The sequence below is a fragment of the Triturus cristatus genome, chromosome 4_2 (assembly GCF_964204655.1).
Source record: "Triturus cristatus chromosome 4_2, aTriCri1.1, whole genome shotgun sequence".
Classification (NCBI taxonomy): Eukaryota; Metazoa; Chordata; class Amphibia; order Caudata; family Salamandridae; genus Triturus; species Triturus cristatus.
In genome coordinates this window covers 731,171,972-731,193,975 of record NC_140586.1, presented here as the reverse complement: position 1 = coordinate 731,193,975, position 22,004 = coordinate 731,171,972, and the positions used below count along the sequence as shown (strand labels likewise).

Genomic DNA, 22,004 nt, shown 5'->3' with positions numbered 1-22,004 from the left:
AAATGCGCCAATGTTTCTTGATGGACTTAGAAATTGCATTGGAGGCGACATTATAAGTTGTCACACAGGTAAGTGGGGCAATCTGTGATGGTTTGGGATAATCACACAATAGATTCTCACGTGGTTGATTTCTGGCCCTCTTACAGCTAGTTGTCACAATCTTCTCGGGGTAACCTCTCTGTTGGAGTTTTTCTGAGAGTTCCCGAGACTGCGTACGGAAGTCAGACAGCTTACTACAATTACGCCTGATCCGTAAGAACTGTCCGTACGGTAAATTCTCCCGTAACGGACGTGGATGAAAGCTAGAAAATGTAAGGAGATTATTTTTTGCTGTTGGTTTGTGATATGTTCGAGTCAATAGCATACCATTGACCTTAGACACAGTCACGTCCAGAAAAATCATTTCGTGGCTATCAAAAGAGTAGGTGAATAGCAAATTGGGATCACGTGTGTTAATCCATGCAAAAAATTCGCGTAAGATATTCTCAGGGCCCTGCCAGACGATAAAAATGTCGTCTATATATCTCTTCCAAAAGGAGAGATATGGAGAGAATGGATTGGTAGGGTCCAGGATATGTTTGCGTTCAAAATCATAAACATAAAGTCCCGCCAGACTAGGCGCAAATGTGCTGCCCATAGAAGTCCCCGTACACTGGAGATACAATGTACCTTGATACTCAAAAAAATTCTGTTTCAAGGCCAATGTTGCGCAATCAATCACAAAACTTTTTGATGTTTGAAAAGTCCAGTTAATAGAGTCTAAAGCTTCCCCAATGACCTTGATGGTGTCGTCTTGGGGGATGCTGGTGTAAAGACTCTCAATGTCCAATGATACAAGAATGGTGTTGTCATTATCAAATGATAAATCTTGAAGGGACGCCAAAAAACTTTTTGTATCCCTCAGATAGGTGACCATATTCTGGATTATTGGTTTGAGAAAATAATCACAGTAAATTGAGAGAGGCTCTAAAAGAGAGCCAATACCCGATACTATCGGGCGGCCAGGTGGAGGTAATATGTTCTTATGTGTCTTTGGGAGGGTATAGAAATAGGGCACTATCCCTTTCCCCTTCGACAAAAAATCAGCTTCATGTTTGCTGATATAACCATTGTGTTCAGCACGTTCCACCAAATTACAAATAGTATCTCTCAAAATAGGAGAGGGGTCAGTAGTCAGTGGAATATAGTTCTTAGTGTTACCAAGTAAACGTTTGCATTCCAGATCATAATCAGTGCTGTTCTGAATCACAATCCCCCCACCCTTATCTGCGGGTTTGATCACGATAAGTTTATTGGATCGGAGTGATTGTAGAGCCTGGAAATCGATGGAACTCATGTTTTTAAAGGTCCCTTGATCTTGGAAAGTTTCCACATCGTTAAAAACTGCCTGTTCGAATGCAGTTATCTCCGCTGGTATAGTATGTGGGGGAGGAACAAATGTTGATTTCAAGCGTAACCCAGTATCACTGGAATGATCTGCCAGGACTTCTGATTGATGTCTTTCAAAAAAGAATTTGAGTTTTAATTTTCTAAAAAACTCAGATAGTTCACAGTGTAACTTGAATCGATCAAAACGTGCAGTGGGGACAAAACCTAGTCCCTTTTCAAGAACATCACTCTCACTTTGAGTAAGGACCACAGAGGATAAGTTGGTGACTAGACTTGTATGTTGTTGACTGCACCCTTGCTGCGTGTGTTGTTCCCCACATTCTCCTCTTGTTCCCAATGAACCTGATTGCGTCCTCTTCTTCTCCCTCGTCCACGCCTGCCTCTGTCCAAAAAAGGAGGACGAAACGAAGGTTGAGGGTAAGGAGGGAGCTGTACAAAGCCTGGGTTCCAACCCATCATTGGGAATGGTGCTTGTTGATAATGACTATGGTAACCCAGGTTACCCTGATTTGGAGGGGGGTTTTGCCATACAGGTTGGTATGAGTAGGGTCTATTTCTACCTCTACCTCGCTGCCTAGACTTGTTGCTGTCAGTGCTAGACCCACTAGAAAATGAGTCATTATCATCAGTAAACTCAGTTTGGTCATTAGTAGACATCGGCACTGTATAATCTGGGTTGGCATACGGGTAGATCTTAATATAAGAGAAACGTTTCAGATCTTTCTGAAACTTTGAAGCTTTGGACTGTGTTAATGTGTCTTTGTATTCATTAATCTCTTTATTAAGTTCATCCAACTTCTTTTTGTAGCCAGTCAAAGTAGTGCGAAAGTGTGTTTCAGATAATTGGATTTCCACCATTAAGGCCTCAGAGAGGCGTAGCGCTGTTTTAATAATAAGGACGAGCCAGTCGCGCGTGCAGTGCCACGCGATCTGTGCCCAATCTCTCCTAAAAGCTGGATCTTCCAGAAAGATTCGGGGGGCATTGGTTACCAATAGTCCCTTTGGCGCCACATTATTGCGTAAATACTCAGTGAGTATGGTCCCATGAAGAATTGTGCGGATACGATTACGTTTTAATTCCGTCAATTTGTCCCACTCATTAGTCTGTGATATGGTCTGTGCTAACGACGAATCAGCAAAAAGAGAGGAGTCCGCGAGTAATGCGTCCACCTCTGCATCTGTGTATGTGAGGCCAGTATTTTCCATGGTTGTGCCAAAGCAAAAGCAAAACTGGATTCGGTTAAACTCTCGCAGCTGTGCGCTGCCTAGAATAATTTCGAACAACAAGAGAGAGAGGGTCAAGACACACTCTTAGTCCCCCTAAATCAATCATAAGAAAACAACAAAAGAGTGTAAAGAAAACAGAACGTATGAGTCTGAGTAATACAAACTATAATAACACTGTGAATCAATCTTGAGTGTTTAGTGAACCCTCACTCATCAACATAGTTGATGACATGCTTCATCATGGGGTTCTGCTGGAGGTACCTTGTGTACCACCAGTGTGCTACGACGCTGTGTTTAAGGCGGAGCAACAGAGAAAGACTAAAAATGTTCGTCGGAATCAGTGTAAGTGAAAGTGAAAATAAATGGTTAAAATGTCAAGATCCATCCAACAATCAATTTAATTAGGATGGGGCTTAAACCGTTAAAAACAGTGGCGGATGTATACTCTTGACTATTAATGAGTCAGGAACATCCAATAGTGGTCAACGTGGTCGACATGTTTCAGCTTATTGTGTCTGATTTACCAAGCTTTCATCAGGACCCAACCAGGAATGCACCAGGGCGGTATAGGCTTACTAAAGCCCACCCTAACCTCAGGTGTTTTTGGGAACCGATACACTCACGGTTTCAGTTGCGTTCCTTCCGTATTCTCGAAAGGATACCTGTATGGGAGTAATCACATAGAGTGCAACACATCAATCAATGACTCTTAATTATGTGGTACTTTATATAAACAACAGATTGAAGTCAGTGTTAAACGTGGGACAGGATGTCGATTCGAATACGTCATGCCCACTGACTATATTAGTGTTAAGAATACTTGAAAACATGCTAAATGCATATATACCCTCTTTAGGGAAACTACTCCAATCGATACAATGGCCGACGAGTATTACAAGATAAACAAAACCAGTAGATTGCAAAAATAGGCACTAATAACCAAATGAAAAAATACGGCACGGGACTCCCTTGTCCACACGAGACCACGGAATTCCAATGTTGCCAGTGATAGGTCTGTCCTTAGTGCTTGGGGCCTACCACCTGTCTTTGGACATTTCCCCTGTGGGTCATGTAGTGTTTGTCATCTCACTTCATCTACCAAAACCTTAGTTTTGGAAGTAGGCAAAATTTGGACGCAAAGGAGCCATACCAATTGTAATACTGCTGATGTGGTATATCTGATTACTTGCCCTTGCGACTTAAGATATGTGGGAATGACGACACGAAAAGTGAAGTTACGAATTGGCGAGCACCGAAGTAACATCCGATGCAAGAAAAGTACCACTAAACTCACTGAACATTTTTTACGTTATAACCATACTGTGGACGATCTGTACTGGACTGTGATTGAACAGGCTAATCCATCGATTTTGTTCGAGAAAGAACAACGTTGGATTTACCGTCTTTCTACACATGTATCTGGTCTTAATGATAATATCCCTTGGGGCTCCATTTTAAGACCTAAATGAATAGCCCTATCAGTGAAGTTTAGGCATATTCTACCATTGAGCTTAATGATGATTCTTGCATACATATGACCCTTGAATCTTTAGTTGCCGACTGGATTATCCAATAAATGGGCACTAAATAATTCCAGCCTAACTAGGGTTTAGTTTCCAATTTTAATACTTTACATGATTCGTTTTGGTCATTATGTGCGAGATCGATCACTTACAAGTATCACATTCTGAGTCAATTTCCCTAGTCTGTGATTATGATGTATTTGTTCATCAGTCTATCGACGCATAAAGTTTTGAATTTTCTAAATTTTGAAACATTCAGCGCTCTAGTCTTTCCTTGAGTCTGTTGTCTGTTTCTTTTACTTTCACACAAACCGGATTTCCGGTTAATGGTGAGATCTCGCCTATTTTTACCGCGATGATCGTACCAAACGCTGACTCCAGGCGAGGTGGTTTCATTTAGGTGTACGCGCCAGGCAGGTGACTTGGAAGATGTAAGTACCAAGGATGGGCTTTTTCCTACTCCTTTTGGCCTGCCGCGTAAACCTACGGGATGGACCGATTTGGGTTTCGGGTTATTTATATCTATATCTTTCCCGTTTATCCCTAACAGTTGTCCTGTAGTCCCGCCACCCACTGTCTGCCTAAGGAGTACAGCATTGCTTTTTTACATGTGAGTGCCGTATTTTTTCATTTGGTTATTAGTGCCTATTTTTGCAATCTACTGGTTTTGTTTATCTTGTAATACTCGTCGGCCATTGTATCGATTGGAGTAATTTCCCTAAAGAGGGTATATATGCATTTAGCATGTTTTCAAGTATTCTTAACACTAATATAGTCAGTGGGCATGACGTATTCGAATCGACATCCTGTCCCACGTTTAACACTGACTTCAATCTGTTGTTTATATAAAGTACCACATAATTAAGAGTCATTGATTGATGTGTTGCACTCTATGTGATTACTCCCATACAGGTATCCTTTCGAGAATACGGAAGGAACGCAACTGAAACCGTGAGTGTATCGGTTCCCAAAAACACCTGAGGTTAGGGTGGGCTTTAGTAAGCCTATACCGCCCTGGTGCATTCCTGGTTAGGTCCTGATGAAAGCTTGGTAAATCAGACACAATAAGCTGAAACATGTCGACCACGTTGACCACTATTGGATGTTCCTGACTCATTAATAGTCAAGAGTATACATCCGCCACTGTTTTTAACGGTTTAAGCCCCATCCTAATTAAATTGATTGTTGGATGGATCTTGACATTTTAACCATTTATTTTCACTTTCACTTACACTGATTCCGACGAACATTTTTAGTCTTTCTCTGTTGCTCCGCCTTAAACACAGCGTCGTAGCACACTGGTGGTACACAAGGTACCTCCAGCAGAACCCCATGATGAAGCATGTCATCAACTATGTTGATGAGTGAGGGTTCACTAAACACTCAAGATTGATTCACAGTGTTATTATAGTTTGTATTACTCAGACTCATACGTTCTGTTTTCTTTACACTCTTTTGTTGTTTTCTTATGATTGATTTAGGGGGACTAAGAGTGTGTCTTGACCCTCTCTCTCTTGTTGTTCGAAATTAACATATATATATATATACACACACACACACACACACACACACATATATATATATATACATATATACTGTTCATACTACCCCCTACTCTGATTCAGGTACCTGAATCTAAGAACTACCCAGAGCTATAAAAGAAATAGGTAACTTACCTGTAACTACAGTCCCAAGCATTGGTATCTTACAGAGAGGATCGCCTAGATATTTCTGGTTGTTATTACGATACCTTTTACTCTTGTGTTTGAAATCGGAGGTGAGATTTTATCTGCGAGGGGTGAGTTTAGAAACATGCTCATATCAGTGGATGAAGTTTGTTTTTTCTCCAATGAAGTGACAGTGCTAATACAGTGCCACAATTTTAGGCCTTTTCAGGCACTGTGCTTTACACTGCTATGGAACAAGCATGTGAATCTATGAAAGATCTAATGCTGGAGAACTGTAACTTCCAAGGTATGGTTTGTGAGCACAGTAAGTGATCATAAATTCTTTTCACAGTGGTTTTCGACCACTATAACAAGTATAAATATAATTCTGTCAAAATTATATATCCAAAATATCGAGTACCATAATATGTTGAAGGTATGTACATTTAGTTTTATTATTCTTCACTCCATATCTATGTACCTTGACATTATATAAAGATCAGAAAACTTCAGGTCTGTCCATGCTTAAGAGGCTCCCTGACAAACAGAGAAAAGGTGAACTGGATAAGAGTTTGCCTGCATTTGAGACACTTCAGGACTACTGCCCCAACAGGTCCAACAGACTGGCGCACACCAGAAGATTGATAGAAATTATTCCTTGCTTAATTTTAAGTTTGATGCACTGTAGGGGTCAGTTCTGGCACCAGAAGGCGCATATCGCAATTGGAGATGTCTATATTCAGGTCCTATCTGACAATAGAAAGAAAGTTCACAGACAAAACAAATAGCTGAAGGAGAGCCTGGAAGAGTCTCAGAGGTGTAAAGGTACCTCAGATCAAGGGCTTGAGAATTTAGAGAATGCGGTCAGGACAGAAACCTCTGGAAGTTAGGAATCTCATTAAGAGTTGAAGGTTCACATATGGATAAGTGCATTTTCGCCTGGACGGCAGTCAAGAACTAGATGCCGCTGCACAAAGTGACTTATGTTATAAAGCAATATTTCTGGCTTAAGTCGTCTTCACCATCAGGATAGAAAATGCCGGCAGGTCTTCGATTGTACGCTAGAGGCAGTGTAAAATACCGGCAATGCGCCAATTAAAGGCAAACCGGTCTATTTTTTAAACAAACCTCTCCCAAATAATGGAATAGCAAAGGGGGGAATTTATATCACTCTCAATAGGAGTTGAAGATCTTGCAAGCAAACATATGATACCCATTAAACGTTGGTGTGATGACAGCTATCAAGAGATGCCTTATTTAGTGCACTATGCACACCCCTAATCTTCTTGCCTCGTTTCTAGAGAGGAACACTACCTCCATAGCCTACATTATGTTAACAGCTGTTCTCTATGGAGCAAGTAAGATGACAACGCCTCCTGCATGCTTTTGAGACGCAACTTCAACAATTGATACTAGACTGCAAAAGAGCTCTGTCTGCAAGATGCCAATGGATTTGCGGAGGAGTGACCACTGTAGAAGATTGACAGCTGTTAAATTAACAATGCCCCATAAGCTCTGGCAGTTTTGTACCTATTTACACTTTTACCCTCACATCATCTTGGCTAATCTCCCTGCTATCCCAATGATTTTTCTATGCACTACACATTTCCCTCCCCACTTCATTATTTCTTATACGACTTTCAAGCTATAGCTGAAGTTCAGCACTGAGGAAGGCTGGATGGGGGAGCATCAAAGGTGTTATTCTAATGAGGACTACCAGGTAGAGATAAGAAAGGGGACTCATGAGGTTTGAAAGCAACAAACAATATTAGCATACACCAAATATGTTGTGATCTATATTTTGAAGCAGTTGCTACATAAGATAATTTTGCTGCCTGTCTTTTTTTTTAATCCAATAAAAGATGAAGTAAAGAAGGAGCCTGAAGCTTGCAGACACTGTCAGTAGACATAAACACAACTAAACACACACCTTTTCCGGTTACCATTTGAAGGTCACAGGTGGGCAAAAAGTTCTTATGGACCAGAATTGTAAAGAGCACAACAGGGACCCAGGAAGGTTGCAGTCTGCGAACAGGAGTGAAAACATTTAATAAACCCTGGATGTTTACCACAACAATTTGCAAGAGAAAACATGAATTAAATTCCTTTATGTACTAGCCGTTACCACGTAGGATCTAACATTTCACTTGATTTCCCCAAATGATCAAGTGGGAGTGAAATAAAAACACATCATCTAACACACAAGAAAGCGCATTGCTATTCTTCACTATGGTCCATTGGCGAAACCTCAGCCACTTGCGCCATAGTTTGGCTGTGATACGATTTATTCTGGCAGCTATACAATAGGCAGGTTATCTGAAAATTCCAGACGTAGATAGATTGCAAGTGACCGAATGATCAAGGGAAACGAGGCAGTATCAGATAATTTCCTGTGAGAAATGGTCTAATCATTCCAGGAGATGGAAAAGGTGCTTGTGAGGTCATTTTAACTATGCGTGAATCTGAAAAGCAGAAACAAAAGGGTAGACAAGCATAAAGGGTCAACAATTACCAGTGAAGAAAAGAAACCATCAGGTACAGCAGTCCTTTGCCTATCCAGGAAGTGAAGAAATCACCTGTGTAGTTGTGTCAGGAACCAAGTTGTTCAACTCCCTCAAAATACTCAACATAAAGGAAACTACTGCATTGCTCTTCTCCTACTAGTGTGATACAAAGTCACTCTGATCAAGAAATCCACTTGGGGATTGAGAAATCTAGGCAGATGAACTGCCAAGAGATACAACTTGAAGTAGTGCCTCTCTATAATATCAATAATGGATAGATAGCACAGATAGTAGGAGAGGTTGTCATCCTGCATGGTCATATAAAAATGTTGGTGTTATGAGAATCAACCTCTGTTGCCTTGCTAGGAGGACAGGAAAAATGATATGGCCTGAAAACTCTAATTCCATCATACTGATGTGGAGAAAGTAGTCCTCAGTGGGCTAAAGGTCATGAACCTAAGCTTGACTGCCAACTGAGGATAGGAAGGAGTTTAAAGGAGATGTACTCAAGCCCACCAGGAGAAACTGTCAGAGTTCTCAAGAGGCAAGGCCAAGAGAGAACAAACATAGTACAAACATCTGATCCTAGCAAAGGGTCACATGCTTCTGAATTTGGCACATCTTCGATTTTTGAGAAAATGTCAACTTTGAAGGCCATGTGACTCAGGGCCCTCTGAAACCACTAAGGATTCCAAAATGTTGGTGTGCAAGTTAACCCAGGGTCAAGGTTATTAAGATTTTTAGGTCGTGAAACTACCCTGGTCAAAACTTACACACTAGGGAAGCCTATTCAAAAGCACCCTGCCAGACAGTGTGATGCAAAGTACACAGTAAGTTAACAGTGGCCATGCTTTGTAAGCACTGCTTGCACAGATCAGCTTTGGTGAAAGGAGGGAGGTGATGCAGGAAAGGCAGAGTTATGAGAGGTAGAACTGCCAGCTAGGAAGCCACGTCTGACGGTACTGATCAGGGGGAAAAAAGAAACTGAGGTAAGAGATGATGGAATTAAAAGAGAGCAATTATGTTTCAGTGCCACAACTCAGAACTACAGACACCCCATGAATCTTGAGGTAGCAGCGACGAAAAGTACCAGTAAGTGAGACACCTCAATGATATGGGTGCTGAAAGGAATAACAATCTAAGCAACAATGCTAAAAATGCTACCGAAGTACTTGAATGCCACAAAGAAAGGCGGAAGTCTGGCACCGGATCCCGCACTTACCCTGGATCCCACAGCGCTTAAACATTTTGCCAACATAACAAAACATACTATTGTAAGATGTATAGTAGTGGCAACCAACCTTGGCTATTCTTTCATGCATTCTGGCTTTCCTTTCATCCCCACTCGCCTTTGCCTGTTCAGCTGCAGATTTGTACCTTTCCATTCTTTGCTGCAGTGCTTCCTGTACAGTGGTTGGCTGTTGAGGAACTCCTGTGTCCAATTTTAGACACATTAAAAAAAGAAAAAATAATTCAAGTTAAGACTTTGAAAACATCCCACCTCTAGAGTTAGCAATCCTCATTATTGTTAAAAACAGAAAGAATTTGGGGTCTCCTCTTTTGCTGGAGACCTCCGCGACTCCTCAGTTGTTCTGACTGCTTTATTAAAAATTAATTATGTCCCACAGGAGGATAGTTCAACACGTGTTTCTCAACTAATCAGGTTGCTTCATCAGGGCCAAATAATAATTGACGATATTATTTGTCATTATAGTTACCACAACACAGATTTACATTGTAATAAAAATGGCTTATATACTATATTGCGATCAAGAATGTTGTACTGCTGACTGATCTGTGGCGGCGACACCACCCGTATCAACGGGCATACTCTTATTTTTCAGGGGTCCACAGAGTGTTTTCACGGCTGGACTATCTTCTCGCCCCAGCGGGAAAAGTACGTCAGGTGGACACCATAGACTATCTGGCTAGGGGCATTTCTGACCATTCTCCTCTCCTGATGAAGGTGGGTGGCGGCCATCAAATAGCACAGTGGCGATTGAACTCGTGGGCGTTGCAGGAAGAGACAGTCACCAAAGAGCTTCGGGTAGACTCCGAGCTCTATTTTAGTGAAAATGTGGGTACGGTACCATCAGCAGTCACTTTATGGGAGGTGTACAAAATGGTAATACGTGATAGAGCACAGAACATAATCGTTCACAAAAAAAACACGCAGCCCAAGAGATTGAAGATTTAGAAAATAAACTCTTAGACCTAGAAGGAAGTGACCCTACCACATTAACTGACCTAGCGCTTGCGACCAACGAGGTGAGGGCACAACAGCTGGCAACCAAACATAGACTTTACGAAACCAGCGATAGAGCGGGGAAGTTACTAGCATGGTTAGAACGGAAAGAAAAAGAGTCACAATGGGTAATGTCTATTACGGAAAATGCTGTCACCTACACCACTCCTGAGGCTATAGCTGGAGCCTTCGCGAGATACTACACAACATTATACGCAGCCCAAAACCAGACAGAAGAATCACAAATACGTCAGTACTTGAGTACCATTGACCTGCCCTCACTCACACAGGAGGAGAAAGACAGTCTAGAGGGGGATTTGACACTGGCGGAAGTGACCGAGCCATCAGCTGACAGAAGGCGGGCAAGACTCAGGGTCCTTAACAGTCTTCCGGGTGAATTTTTTTAAACTAAATAGTACACTGCTGGCACTGCACCTTCTTAAGATGTTCCAGGAATCAAAGGAACAGGGGATTCTGCCACGAGATCCCCGTCTAGCCACGGTGGTGGTCATCCCTAAGACCGGAAAACCCCCAGATGATTGTGGGTCATACCACCCAATATCCCTTCTTAATATTGAAGTAAAGATTTTGGCCACAATCCTTGCGAGACATCTCGGGACTAATTCTTCCACTGATACACAGGGATCAATCAGGCTTTATGCCAAAGCGTGCCACGCGTTTTAATCTACGCCGTCTAGCTAATTGGATGGACATGGTACAGGGTCAGTGGCGCAGTGGACAAATGCATCCACTGTAGGGGCCTGTGTTCGACCTCATGGTCACAGGTTCTAATCCCGGCGGGTCCACTCAGCCTTTCATCCATCTGAGGTCGATAAAATGAGTACTATTGAGTTGGGTAACAATATACATCTGTTATTCAGCGCCTTGAGACTTTCGGGTGATACGTGCGCTATACAAAAGTACATGTTATGTTTATGTTATGTTAGGGTCGAGATAGCCCCCATCTGCTTCTCTCGCTTGACGCTGAGAAAACGTTTGACACGATTCATTGGCCCTTCATGTGGTGCACCCTGGAAAAAATGGGCTTTGGCCCGGTCTTCCGAGAATGGCTGGCACTGTTATAGAACACACCTGAAGCGAGGGTTCGAGTAGATGGAGTTCTTTCTGCAAGTTGGCCGATACAACGCGGCACCAGACAGGGGTGCCCCTTATCCCCTCCTTTGTTTGCCCTCATCCTAGAACCACTGGCCTGTGTGGTTAGAACCAGACAGGGACTAGGCAGCTTCCTAGACGAGTCGCATCTTTTAGAAGAGGAACGCTTATCATTATATGCAGACGATATTCTGCTATATGTCACACAACAGGCCAAGACACTCCCCCGAATATTAGAAATATTTGAAGAATATGGCGGCGATGCGGGCTATAAGATTAACTGGAATAAATCCACCCTCTATCCGCTGAGTGGAGAAATGGAGCCTCACACCTACCCGAACTGTATGCGGCTGTCTACGAAGGGGTTTATCTATCTGGGGCTCTATATCACAACCGACCCCGTGGCCGGACTGGAATGTAACATTAGACGAGTGTTACTGAACTTTCAGGTGCATGTGAAGAGATGGAGGAAACTACCTCTGACCATCATGTGGAGGGCCGCCATGTATAAGAGGATAACACTCCCTCAACTCCATTATATTTTGCAAAATACATACCACAACTTACCTGACACTATTTTTACTTCCATTGACAGTGAACTACGTCTTCTTCTCTGGGACGGAGCCCACCAACGAATAGCACTGCGAACGCTGCAGCGCAATCCATATAACGGAGGTTTGGCCGTACCAGATATCAGAGCATATGATAGAGCGGCCCACCTCATAGTCATCAACGAATGGAACCACGCGCCAAGTGATCACCTTACCTATAGACTGGAAAGACTGCAATTCCGACAACACACCCAACTGCACTACATATACGGGGGTGCTGGAGGTACACGTCTCCTTCCAGCTACCCAACGCATACTAACGGCCTGGAAGAGTGCGGAAAAGCAGATGAAATGGGAGGGGAAACCTACCCGAGAGACCCCCCTGTGGGAGCGCACTAGGTAGAATGAGATCAGAAAACTGAGGGGTTTTAAGAAATGGGACTTCATAGGTATTTCTAAGATAGGGGACCTGTTGGAGAGGGGCTCTCTAGCTTCATTTTCCTCCCTTCAGTCTAAATATCAACTTCATAGCTCCCAAGCCTATTCCTACCTTCGACTCAGGGCCGGACTGGCCGTAGTGGGCCCCTGGGGGCCGTTTTTGTTGCAGGGCCGTTTTTGCAGCATAACTGCAAAATCGGCCCGGTAACAAAATCGGCCGAAAACCGGCCCTGGTAAAGAGCTCGGCCGCTCCCCCAACCCCCTGGGGGGGCCGGCCGAGTACTTTCTCAGGGCCGGTTTTGGTTCCCAGTCCGGCCCTGCTTCGACTTAAACACACCTGGCATGCTGAAGGGTTGGACGGTGTAATGCTGCCAGAATATGCTCCGCTAGAGGGTAGGCATCTACAGGAAGAGATCCCGACTCAGGCGGTATCCCTGACATACAAGACAAATCAACAATATACCGTACAACCTTGGTCCGCTGCCTGCCAAATGGGAACTAACCACCGGCCCACTGGGAAGCGGCCCTTATGCACCTGCGCGAAGTAGCGATTTGACTGAGGCTACGTCTCATACAATATAAGAACCTCCATAGAATCTACTTTGACAGGGCACGCCTACACACTATGGGGAGGGCTGAGGACCCAACTTGTCTTAGATGCCATGTGGAGCGAGGCACATACATACACACCCTCTGGTAGTGCAGACACATCCAAACCTACTGGCACACGATACTGGGAGAATTGAAAAATATCCTGGGAGCTCAACTAGGGTTAGATGCAAAATTTCTGCTACTGGGTATCCCCACAGACATCGACATGCCACGACACAGGCTCCTGCTGGCTAACCCAGGATTAGTAGTAGCCAAAAGAGACATAGCTAAGTACTGGGGAGCCCAACGACTTCCCACACTCACAGAATAGAGATCTAATATGGATCTATATATGGTGGCGGAGAAAGTGATTTACAAGGCGAGGGTTTGCCCGCGTAAATTCTGGAAAACTTGGACACCGTAGATAGAGTACTATAATCTGGACCTGGACGCAGACAAGGGGAGAATAGACCTTTCGCACGGCAGGACAGAACCAAGTCATTGATAAATGTGATGCCTAGCCCACTTCTGACTGTTACGATTGTACTGGAATTGACCCATGAATTTGAATATATGTGATGTTGATGTAAATATGTGTTTCTCGTTGGGAAGTCTGCTACGACACCTTCTGCCCATCGCTGTAACTCGTTGCCTGCATTTGAGAGTAGTCCATGCATTAGCGACTCCTTTTCCCAACTGTACGTTTCGCTTTTCAATCAACAAAATAAAAAATAAAGTTAAAAAAAAAAACATAATGCTGTACTGCATAAACTATGCACATTGGTGCATGTTGTTTTTTCCTAAAGAATGCTGTACCTCACTACTAATAGCGCAGATTCGGTTTTTCCCTTCCAGACCCTTTGCTGTTGAGGACTAGCAGGGCTAGACAGAAGCATGTCAGCACTCATATTGTCATGTTTTTGAAAGTGTACTGGGCAACAGTGGCTGAGTTTTGCAGACTTCTGGGGCTGGATTAGCTTTTAGAATTAGTAAAGCTGTGGGTGAGAAGTAGAAATGGAGAAGGGACAGCAAGTCTCCTCGCGCATTGGTCAATGGACAGTTATATTACATGAGTTCCAGATGCTATGTATAAGACCTTAAAGCATGCTTGCAAAACCTATATGGGATTGGCAGGTTTTTCCATGTTTTTGGCTAGGTAAATGGCAGGGCTAGATTCCTACTAGGAGAAAATGTCAGAAAAAAGGTAAAAGAGGAAAAGGACAAGCATGTTGGATTGAAGAACGTTACAGCACCTGAAGTAAAACATTGATGAGAAGCAAAATGAGCATTTAGAGGAATAATATTTCCATGTGATATCGAGGTGCATCGTCTTCTTCAGAGCATTTCAAAGAAACACTCATATCATCGTTCTTCAGTAACATTACATTTAGACCATCCTGTAAAATCTCAAAGCTGCATTTCACATTCCACACTAAATCAGTCAAAAAACAAGCTTAATCAAAACAATCTATTCAGGACATAATTTAAATTGATGATCTTTATCTCGTGTACAGGCATATGCAGACTCTAAAGAAGGATAAGGAGAACATAATAGACATACCACATTCTAGACGGAGAACACATTTGCATTATATTGACCTTGCACCATAAGCTTTTTAACATCTGCCTCGTCACAGTCTTCTTTCAGTTGTGCGGTACTTCTTAAAAGTAGATCCCCGCAACAGTTACCACATTTCTTAGAATTCTGAAGAACAGATATTTGAATTATTGTCAAAACCATTTTATACACCATCTACCTACATACCCCTTTATACAGGTTCAAAATGTAGAAAAGGCTTCAGTTATGCCAGTATTCAATTTACAACTTACCCGAGACCTCAATAAGTTTTATTGGGTGTAGGGAAGCATCAGCGATAGACGCGTGTTGGTATCCTGCTACAAGGTTCTCTCTTGGCTGAGATTTCTCAGAACGGTGATTCCTATTTCCATTTAACTCAACAGAAAGTGTGCAGGAATACGGTATGCTGGCAGAGTGACCACGGCCCGCCCACCAGCCGTAGACCCATCTCACTCAGCCTCACCTCTTCAAATGTGAGCAGCGTCAACAGAAGCACTGCAGCCAATCCTCATCGTTTGGGCTTCCCACCATGGGCCCCCACACACAGGCAGGCGGTCCCTGCTCCCTGGTCCGTCTACGGTTCAGGTCCAGTCCAGGACATCGGCAGCTGCCCCAAACACTAAAGGCAGCTGCTATGTTCCACATTGATTCTGGTAGCTCCCAGCATCTGAGGCCTGGGATATCCCCAATCTGTAGGTCTCACTTGGCTGAGTCCCACCCCCAGCACCTATCCGAATTCAGCAACAGGCACAGGAGGGCCTCAGCAACTGCTTCGGGCGCCCAGAGGGCTTTAGATGCTGCAGCAGGATCTATGTAAATGGTCCAGAGGACAGAGCTCGCTAAGGTACCACATGTCCGAAAGCCATCTTGGTCACGTCCCAGTCTGCCTTGATCTGAATAAAATAAGAGACTATTTTAGGTGTTACCTCTACAGGGCGCTTTCTTTTTGATTGTCTGACTGGATGAGATGTAGACTAGACATTTTTCTTAGTCGCCACAAAATGCTTCCTTCTGAAATGGTTGTATCCCATTCTACAATTTTGACAAGTAGAGAAAAAATAGTTGCTTTCCTGTAAACCCAGTCTTCCTTGAGGGGAATTTTCACTGAAATCATAAGAACTGAATAGATCGCCTATGTGGGGGATCCTGGAGCACTTTGGCAAAGAAAATTCAGTTTTTGTTATTAAAAAAATAAAAAATAAAAATAGTCTTATTTTTTTAATATGAAGACAAATAATTTAGCAGCCTATTAAAAAGGCTATATTGGACAATTCTATTTATTTACTTTACCCAATTAAGTCCTATTACAAATATATGAATGAACCAGAGGAACTAGGTAACAAGGAAAAAATATTTTACCGACCTTTCTTTTGTAAAGTAAAACAATGCGACAATGTAGCCTTATAACCTACAGCCAGGTAATGCTGAAAAACTACACCCTTAGTTTTCAGGGTTATCAGTTCTCCAGCATCCTAGCATGCTCCCACATACGCAGTTGTTCTGGTTCCTTTTTTTAAATAACAAAGACAAAGGTTACTACTACAGAAAACCATTATTTTCCTTCATGTTGTCTACTGGGAAGAGGGAGCAATACTTAGGATTTCAATGGTAAGTCCCCTGAAGAAGAACTAGAGTTACAGGTAAGCAATGACTCCTTCTCCTTCAGGGAAGCTACACTGATAATCACAGAAGGAGTAGCAAGCCCATCCCCTACTATAAGTGGAGGAAGGGAAAAAGAAAATAAATTAACTATGTAGAGAGGTTTCTCAAGGACACCGGCTCTACTACGCTATGCGCTCAACAGTCTGAAGCAAAACAGTAATGTCTTGTAAACATATGCAAAGTCTTCCCGGTGGCTTCCTTACATCTCTGCAAAGGAAATATTTCTCAATAAGGCAGCAGTAGCAGCTTCCCCTCTAATGGAACAAGATTTTTGTTTACCAGTTCAAGTCAGAACAGCTTTTTCATAGCAGAATACAATGCAAGAGACTCCTCACCTACCACTTCAGTAACCACCAGATCAACACCACACTGTCCAGATTTAGACACAACCACAGTACAGAAACTGCACTCATCGCCGCCACAGACGGCATCCGCATGATCCTGGACAGAGGAAACATGCTAGTTCTTATTCTACAGGACCTCTCTGCTGCATTTGACACAGTGTCACACCCCATCCTCATCAGGTGCCTGCACAACATTGGAATCCAGGGACCTGCTCTCCGCTGGATCTGCTCCTTCTAAACAAATAGAACAGAGGCTGACAGTCTAGCACCTTACTACTTGGAAGCCAGCAAACTCATCTGTGGATTGCTTCAAAGGTCATCACTCAGCCCCACCCTCTTCAACATATGCATGATTCTCCTGGCCAATGTCATCTGCACACACAACAAACATTCTTTCCTACACCAACAATACATAACTAAAATATTCTCTTGGATAAGACGCCCAACAGAAAAAACAAGTTTACCTCCTGCATGACCAAAGTCGGTAACTGGATGAAAGCAAATTGTCTCAAACTCAACATAGGAAAAGACAGAACTAATGATCTTCAGCTAGAACGACTGACCATGGGACTTCAACTGGTGGCCAGCCGAACTTGGACCCACACCAGGAACCATGGAATAATCGACAGCAAACTGGACATGACTGCACAAGTCAATGTCATTACTATATCCTGCTTCCACACCCTGAAGATGCTGAGGAAGATCTTCAAATGGCTCCCAAGCAACACTAGAAAAACTGTCACGCATGCCCTAGTCACCAGCAAGTTGGACTACAGGAACACTCTCTACGCAAGGATCACATTGGTCAACACACTAGAAGACTACAAACCATCCAGAACTTGTCAGCCAGACTCATCCTCAACCTGTCACACAGAAACCACATCACAACATATCTGGGAGCCTCTGGCTCCCAATACACAAACACACTCATTTAAAACGTCTCACACACACATTCAAGGCACTACACAATTTAGATCATACCTACCTGAACAGCTGTATTTCCTTCCACCAAACACCTATCAGGCTCTGCAGGACTACTCCCACGCATACAAAAACCAGATCAGGAGGATGGGCGTTCTCTTACATCACTCCTATAGTGTGGAATGGCCTCCCACTCAACATCAGAGCCTGCTGCTCTCCCCATAATTTCTGAAAGAAGCTGAAAACCTGGTTTTCAATTAATCAACCTACAAAAGGAAGAGCTAGGCACAAGGATACCCTCACGGGTGCACTTTACATCTAGACATAACACCCCACTTAAGTGAACAAAGATGTTGCAGCAGCCATTTTAGGACTTGGGCACTCAGTCCCCTCTCCTCTAAAAGGATTCAAAAAACATTAGGGGGGAGTGTGGGGATACCCTTACACCTCTAGGTCTGGTGGGGGATTCCAGAGGGACCCCTCCTTGGGCTCAAAGCATAATTTGTTTTAAGAACAGCAAAACGCTGTACTGCCAAAAGAAAAACCTGCCCTTGTGAGACAGGGCCCGTGGGCATGACGCAAGTTTTTTTTGTTGGGGGTGGATGGGGGGGGGGGGGGGGTATGGAGTGTAGGGAGGCCCCCTCCTGAAACATTTTAGGACCCGGGGACCCATCCCATCCCTCATGGCAGCTATTATTTTAATGGGAAGGGAGGCATGCGATTACCACCCTCCTTGATCCATAATATGGCCTGGAGACCCCAGAAATAAGGGATGGCGAGCCGAAACGGAGGGCAACCCTACCCCAAACCCACGGATGAGGAAGGAAGGAGGCCAGTCCATGTATCACGCAAGGGGGAACCCGACCCCACAAATAACCACACCGCTCATAATCCGGAGTCAGGCACACACTCTCACTCCCAATGACCCATCTCCGTCAACGAGCACCACCGCTTATGCGGGGGGATTCCGGGGGGGGGGGGGGGGGGGCAGACCCCACAGCCCCCCCCCTCCTCTTCCTCCATCTCGCTTTTGAATGATTCAGTCAGGTGCGCCCATTCCAGGGAGATAGGCCGCTTACGCAGCCTCCGACTCTCGTCACGATACAGCGCCTCATGCTCCGCTACCGCCCATCTCAACACCTCATCACCCCAAGTCTCAACACGTGGCGGCGTGCGGGATTTCCACCGCTGTGTTATCAGACGCTTTGCCAGCATTAATGCCAGGTTGGCGAAGCGGCGCAGCAGCTTTGCCTTCAAGGGGAGCGGTAAAAGCCCCAATAAACAAGCCCCTGCCGTGTCCCAGGAGGGGCGCTCAGCAATCGTGCTCAAGACGTGCGTTATCCTACCCCAGTATCCACGCAACGTCGGGCAAACCCACAGCATGTGTACCAGGTCGGCGTCCGGCGCCAAGCAGCGGGGGCAGGTGGCATCCGCCGTGTTGTACATCTTGCCCAGTGTATGGGGAGTAAGGTACACTCTGAGAAGGACAAATAGTTGAATAGTTTTCAATCTGCAGTTGCGGGATACTTTTTTAGGGTACTCCAAGATATAAGCCCACTCTATCACTAATTGTCCGTGACAAATCTGTCTCCCACCGTGTCCGGAGAGCAGACACAGAGACCTGACTGTGCTCCCGGAGGCCCCGATAAAGCCATTTGACCAAGAATCGTCCATGGCCCATTATGTGGAGGGAACGCAGAAGGTGAAATGTGGAGGGTTCCGCCGGCGTTGTCCGCCAGTGTGTCCGAATATACCGAGCGATCGCAGCATGGAGCAGAAACTGGGTGTCGGGTACCCTGTTAACCCTCACAAACTCTTCGTGAGGCATCAAGTTGCCCTCTTGGAAAAAGGCCCCTATAGTTTCCACCCCTTGCTGCGTCCATGCACGTACTTGCCCAGCACGCAAAACTCCCCGTCTCGTGGGGAGGCCGCACAGCGGCATATTTGGGGAGTATGGATTTTGGATTTTGGCATATTTACATGCCTTTGTCCACTAATGGAGCGCTATCTTTAGCAGGGCCGGTGGGTCCAATGGTTTAGGAGCGCCAGGGCACAACAACGACTGCAGGGCACCACGTGCCAGTTGGGTCGGGGTATAGCCAATTTCAAACAGGTTTTTCCCGGCTACCCAGTAGGCCACCACTGCAATTGGCCAGCGATGCAGTATGCCCTAAAATCGGGTGCAGCCATCCCGCCAGCTCCATTCGGTAACCGCAACTTCGCCAACGCAAGCCTACGTCTCCCCGTCCCCCAGATCAGCGAGATCAGCAGTGTGTCTAGTGCACGAAAGATCCAAGCGGGATATGCTACCGGGACATTAACGAAGTAGTAAAGTAGGCGAGGCAACATCACCGTCTTGGATATCGTTACCCGCCCTGCTATAGTGAGGGGCAGTGTTTTCCAGAATGCAATTTGGGAGCGTATGGAAGAGATGGTGTGCACCAGATTACCTGCAATGACATCCGGCACGGAACGAAAGATATTAATCCCCAAGTACCTAAAGGTGACCGGCGCCACCCTGAAGGACAGGGGCCCGAAACGGAGCACCGGCGCCTCAAGCCTGCCACTGAAAGAATAGGCTACGGACTTGGGAGGCATTGAGGCGTAACCCGGAGATCTCTCCGAAGCGGAGAAAGAGATCCGCCACCTCACCCATGTCAGCTTGGAGATCCCGGAAGTACAATAGCATATCGTCCGCGTACAGCGAGACCGAGTGCAAGACACCCTCCAACAGGGTGCCATGGGGCACCATGACCCGCCTGAGGGTTTGGGCTAACGGTTCAAGTGCCAAGATGAACAATATAGGCGATAATGGGCAACCCTGGCGTGTACCTCGGAAGATGGGGTAGGCTGCAGATATAATCGAGCCTGTTTTTGCCCTGGCCGTGGGGGTGGTGTAAAGCAACTGGATCCAGGCACATAGTTCTGGGGGAGCACCCATTTTCTTCAATACTTCCAACATATAAGACCAGCTGAGCGTATCAAAGGCCTGCGATATATTCAGGGATAAACACCCTGCGCCTTCCGGGCGGAGGCCCGAGGCGTGGAAGATGTCATGAAAACGCCTGAGATTCAGTGATGTACTCAGGCGTGGGACAAATCCACATTGGTCCATATAGATCAGTCGCGAAAGGAGTGGGAGTAAGCGATTAGCAAGAAGTTTACTAAGAATTTTATATTCCGTGTTGAGAAGTGACAAGGGCCTATAGGACGACATATCTAAGGGATCCTTCTCCGGCTTGAGGAGGGATGTGACGATCACCTCACGAGTAGTAGGGGGCAACCGTCCCTCCGCAAGTGATGACATATAGAGTTGGTGTAGTTTCGGGATCAATAGGGAAGAAAAGGTGGTGTAAAATTCGACAGGTAACCCATCAGAGCCCGGGGTCTTACCCCGGGCAAGCGACTTGAGAGCCACTCTAATCTCGGCCAGAGTAATTGGGGCTTTTAAGTCTCGGATCTCTGCCTCTGAGAACACCGGCAAGCCCGCCTGCGACAGAAACTCAGCTACCACCTCCATGCCTGGCGGTGGGTGCGCCCCATAGAGTGTCTCATAATGAGTCCGGAACGCCGAGTTTATCCCCAGTTGAGTGTGGACTTGCCCATGACGTCCGGTATTAATGGCCAGGATGGGAGTCGGGCAGGTCGGGTTGGCAATTATTCGTGCCAACAATGGGCCAGCCCTGTCAGCCTCGGAGTGTGTGCGCTGCGTGTACGCCCTGTAGTCTAATAATCGAAGCCGTTCTAAAGTTTCCGCGTATTTCACTCTGGCTTCCTGCAAGGATGCCTCAGCCTGCGCGTCTCGCTGGGCCTCGGCCTCCTGCCCCTGAAACGCCGCCTCCAATTGGGTCAGATCGCGAACCACCTCTATACGGGCCCCCACCAGGGACCCCAGGGACACCCCCGGTATTGACACTTTAAAGGCTTCCCATTCCAGGGAGCGTGTTGACGCGGTACCTTCGTTAATAGTAAAATATGAGGTGATTGCCGTTTGCAAGGTGTCTCGGAAGACCTGGTCCTCCAACGGGAGGGGCTGCATCCTCCAAGTCGGTATCGGTGCTGGGGAACGGCCCCAGCCAAGGCACAGTTCAATGGGGTTGTGATCAGATAAGGTTTTTCCCAAATAAGTGCAATGGGAAGCCGCCAAGGTCAATGTCGGTGAGCCCAAAAAGTAATCCAGGCGTGTATGCAACTGATGAGGAAAAGAATAAAAGGAATACTCCTTAGCCGCCGGGTGTTGCAATCTCCAAA

The 22,004-nt window shown here is 45.2% G+C and overlaps 1 protein-coding gene across 1 annotated transcript in view; it reads right to left on the bottom strand.

Moving 5' to 3' along the window:
* The window catches only part of CC2D1B (coiled-coil and C2 domain containing 1B), a 654,195-nt gene that overhangs the window by 446,184 nt on the left and 186,007 nt on the right, over nucleotides 1-22,004 (bottom strand). The window contains exon 11 of the mRNA XM_085602619.1: nucleotides 9,612-9,742. Within this exon, the coding sequence (XP_085458745.1) occupies nucleotides 9,612-9,742 (131 nt within the window). The remainder of the gene's footprint in view (nucleotides 1-9,611; nucleotides 9,743-22,004) is intronic.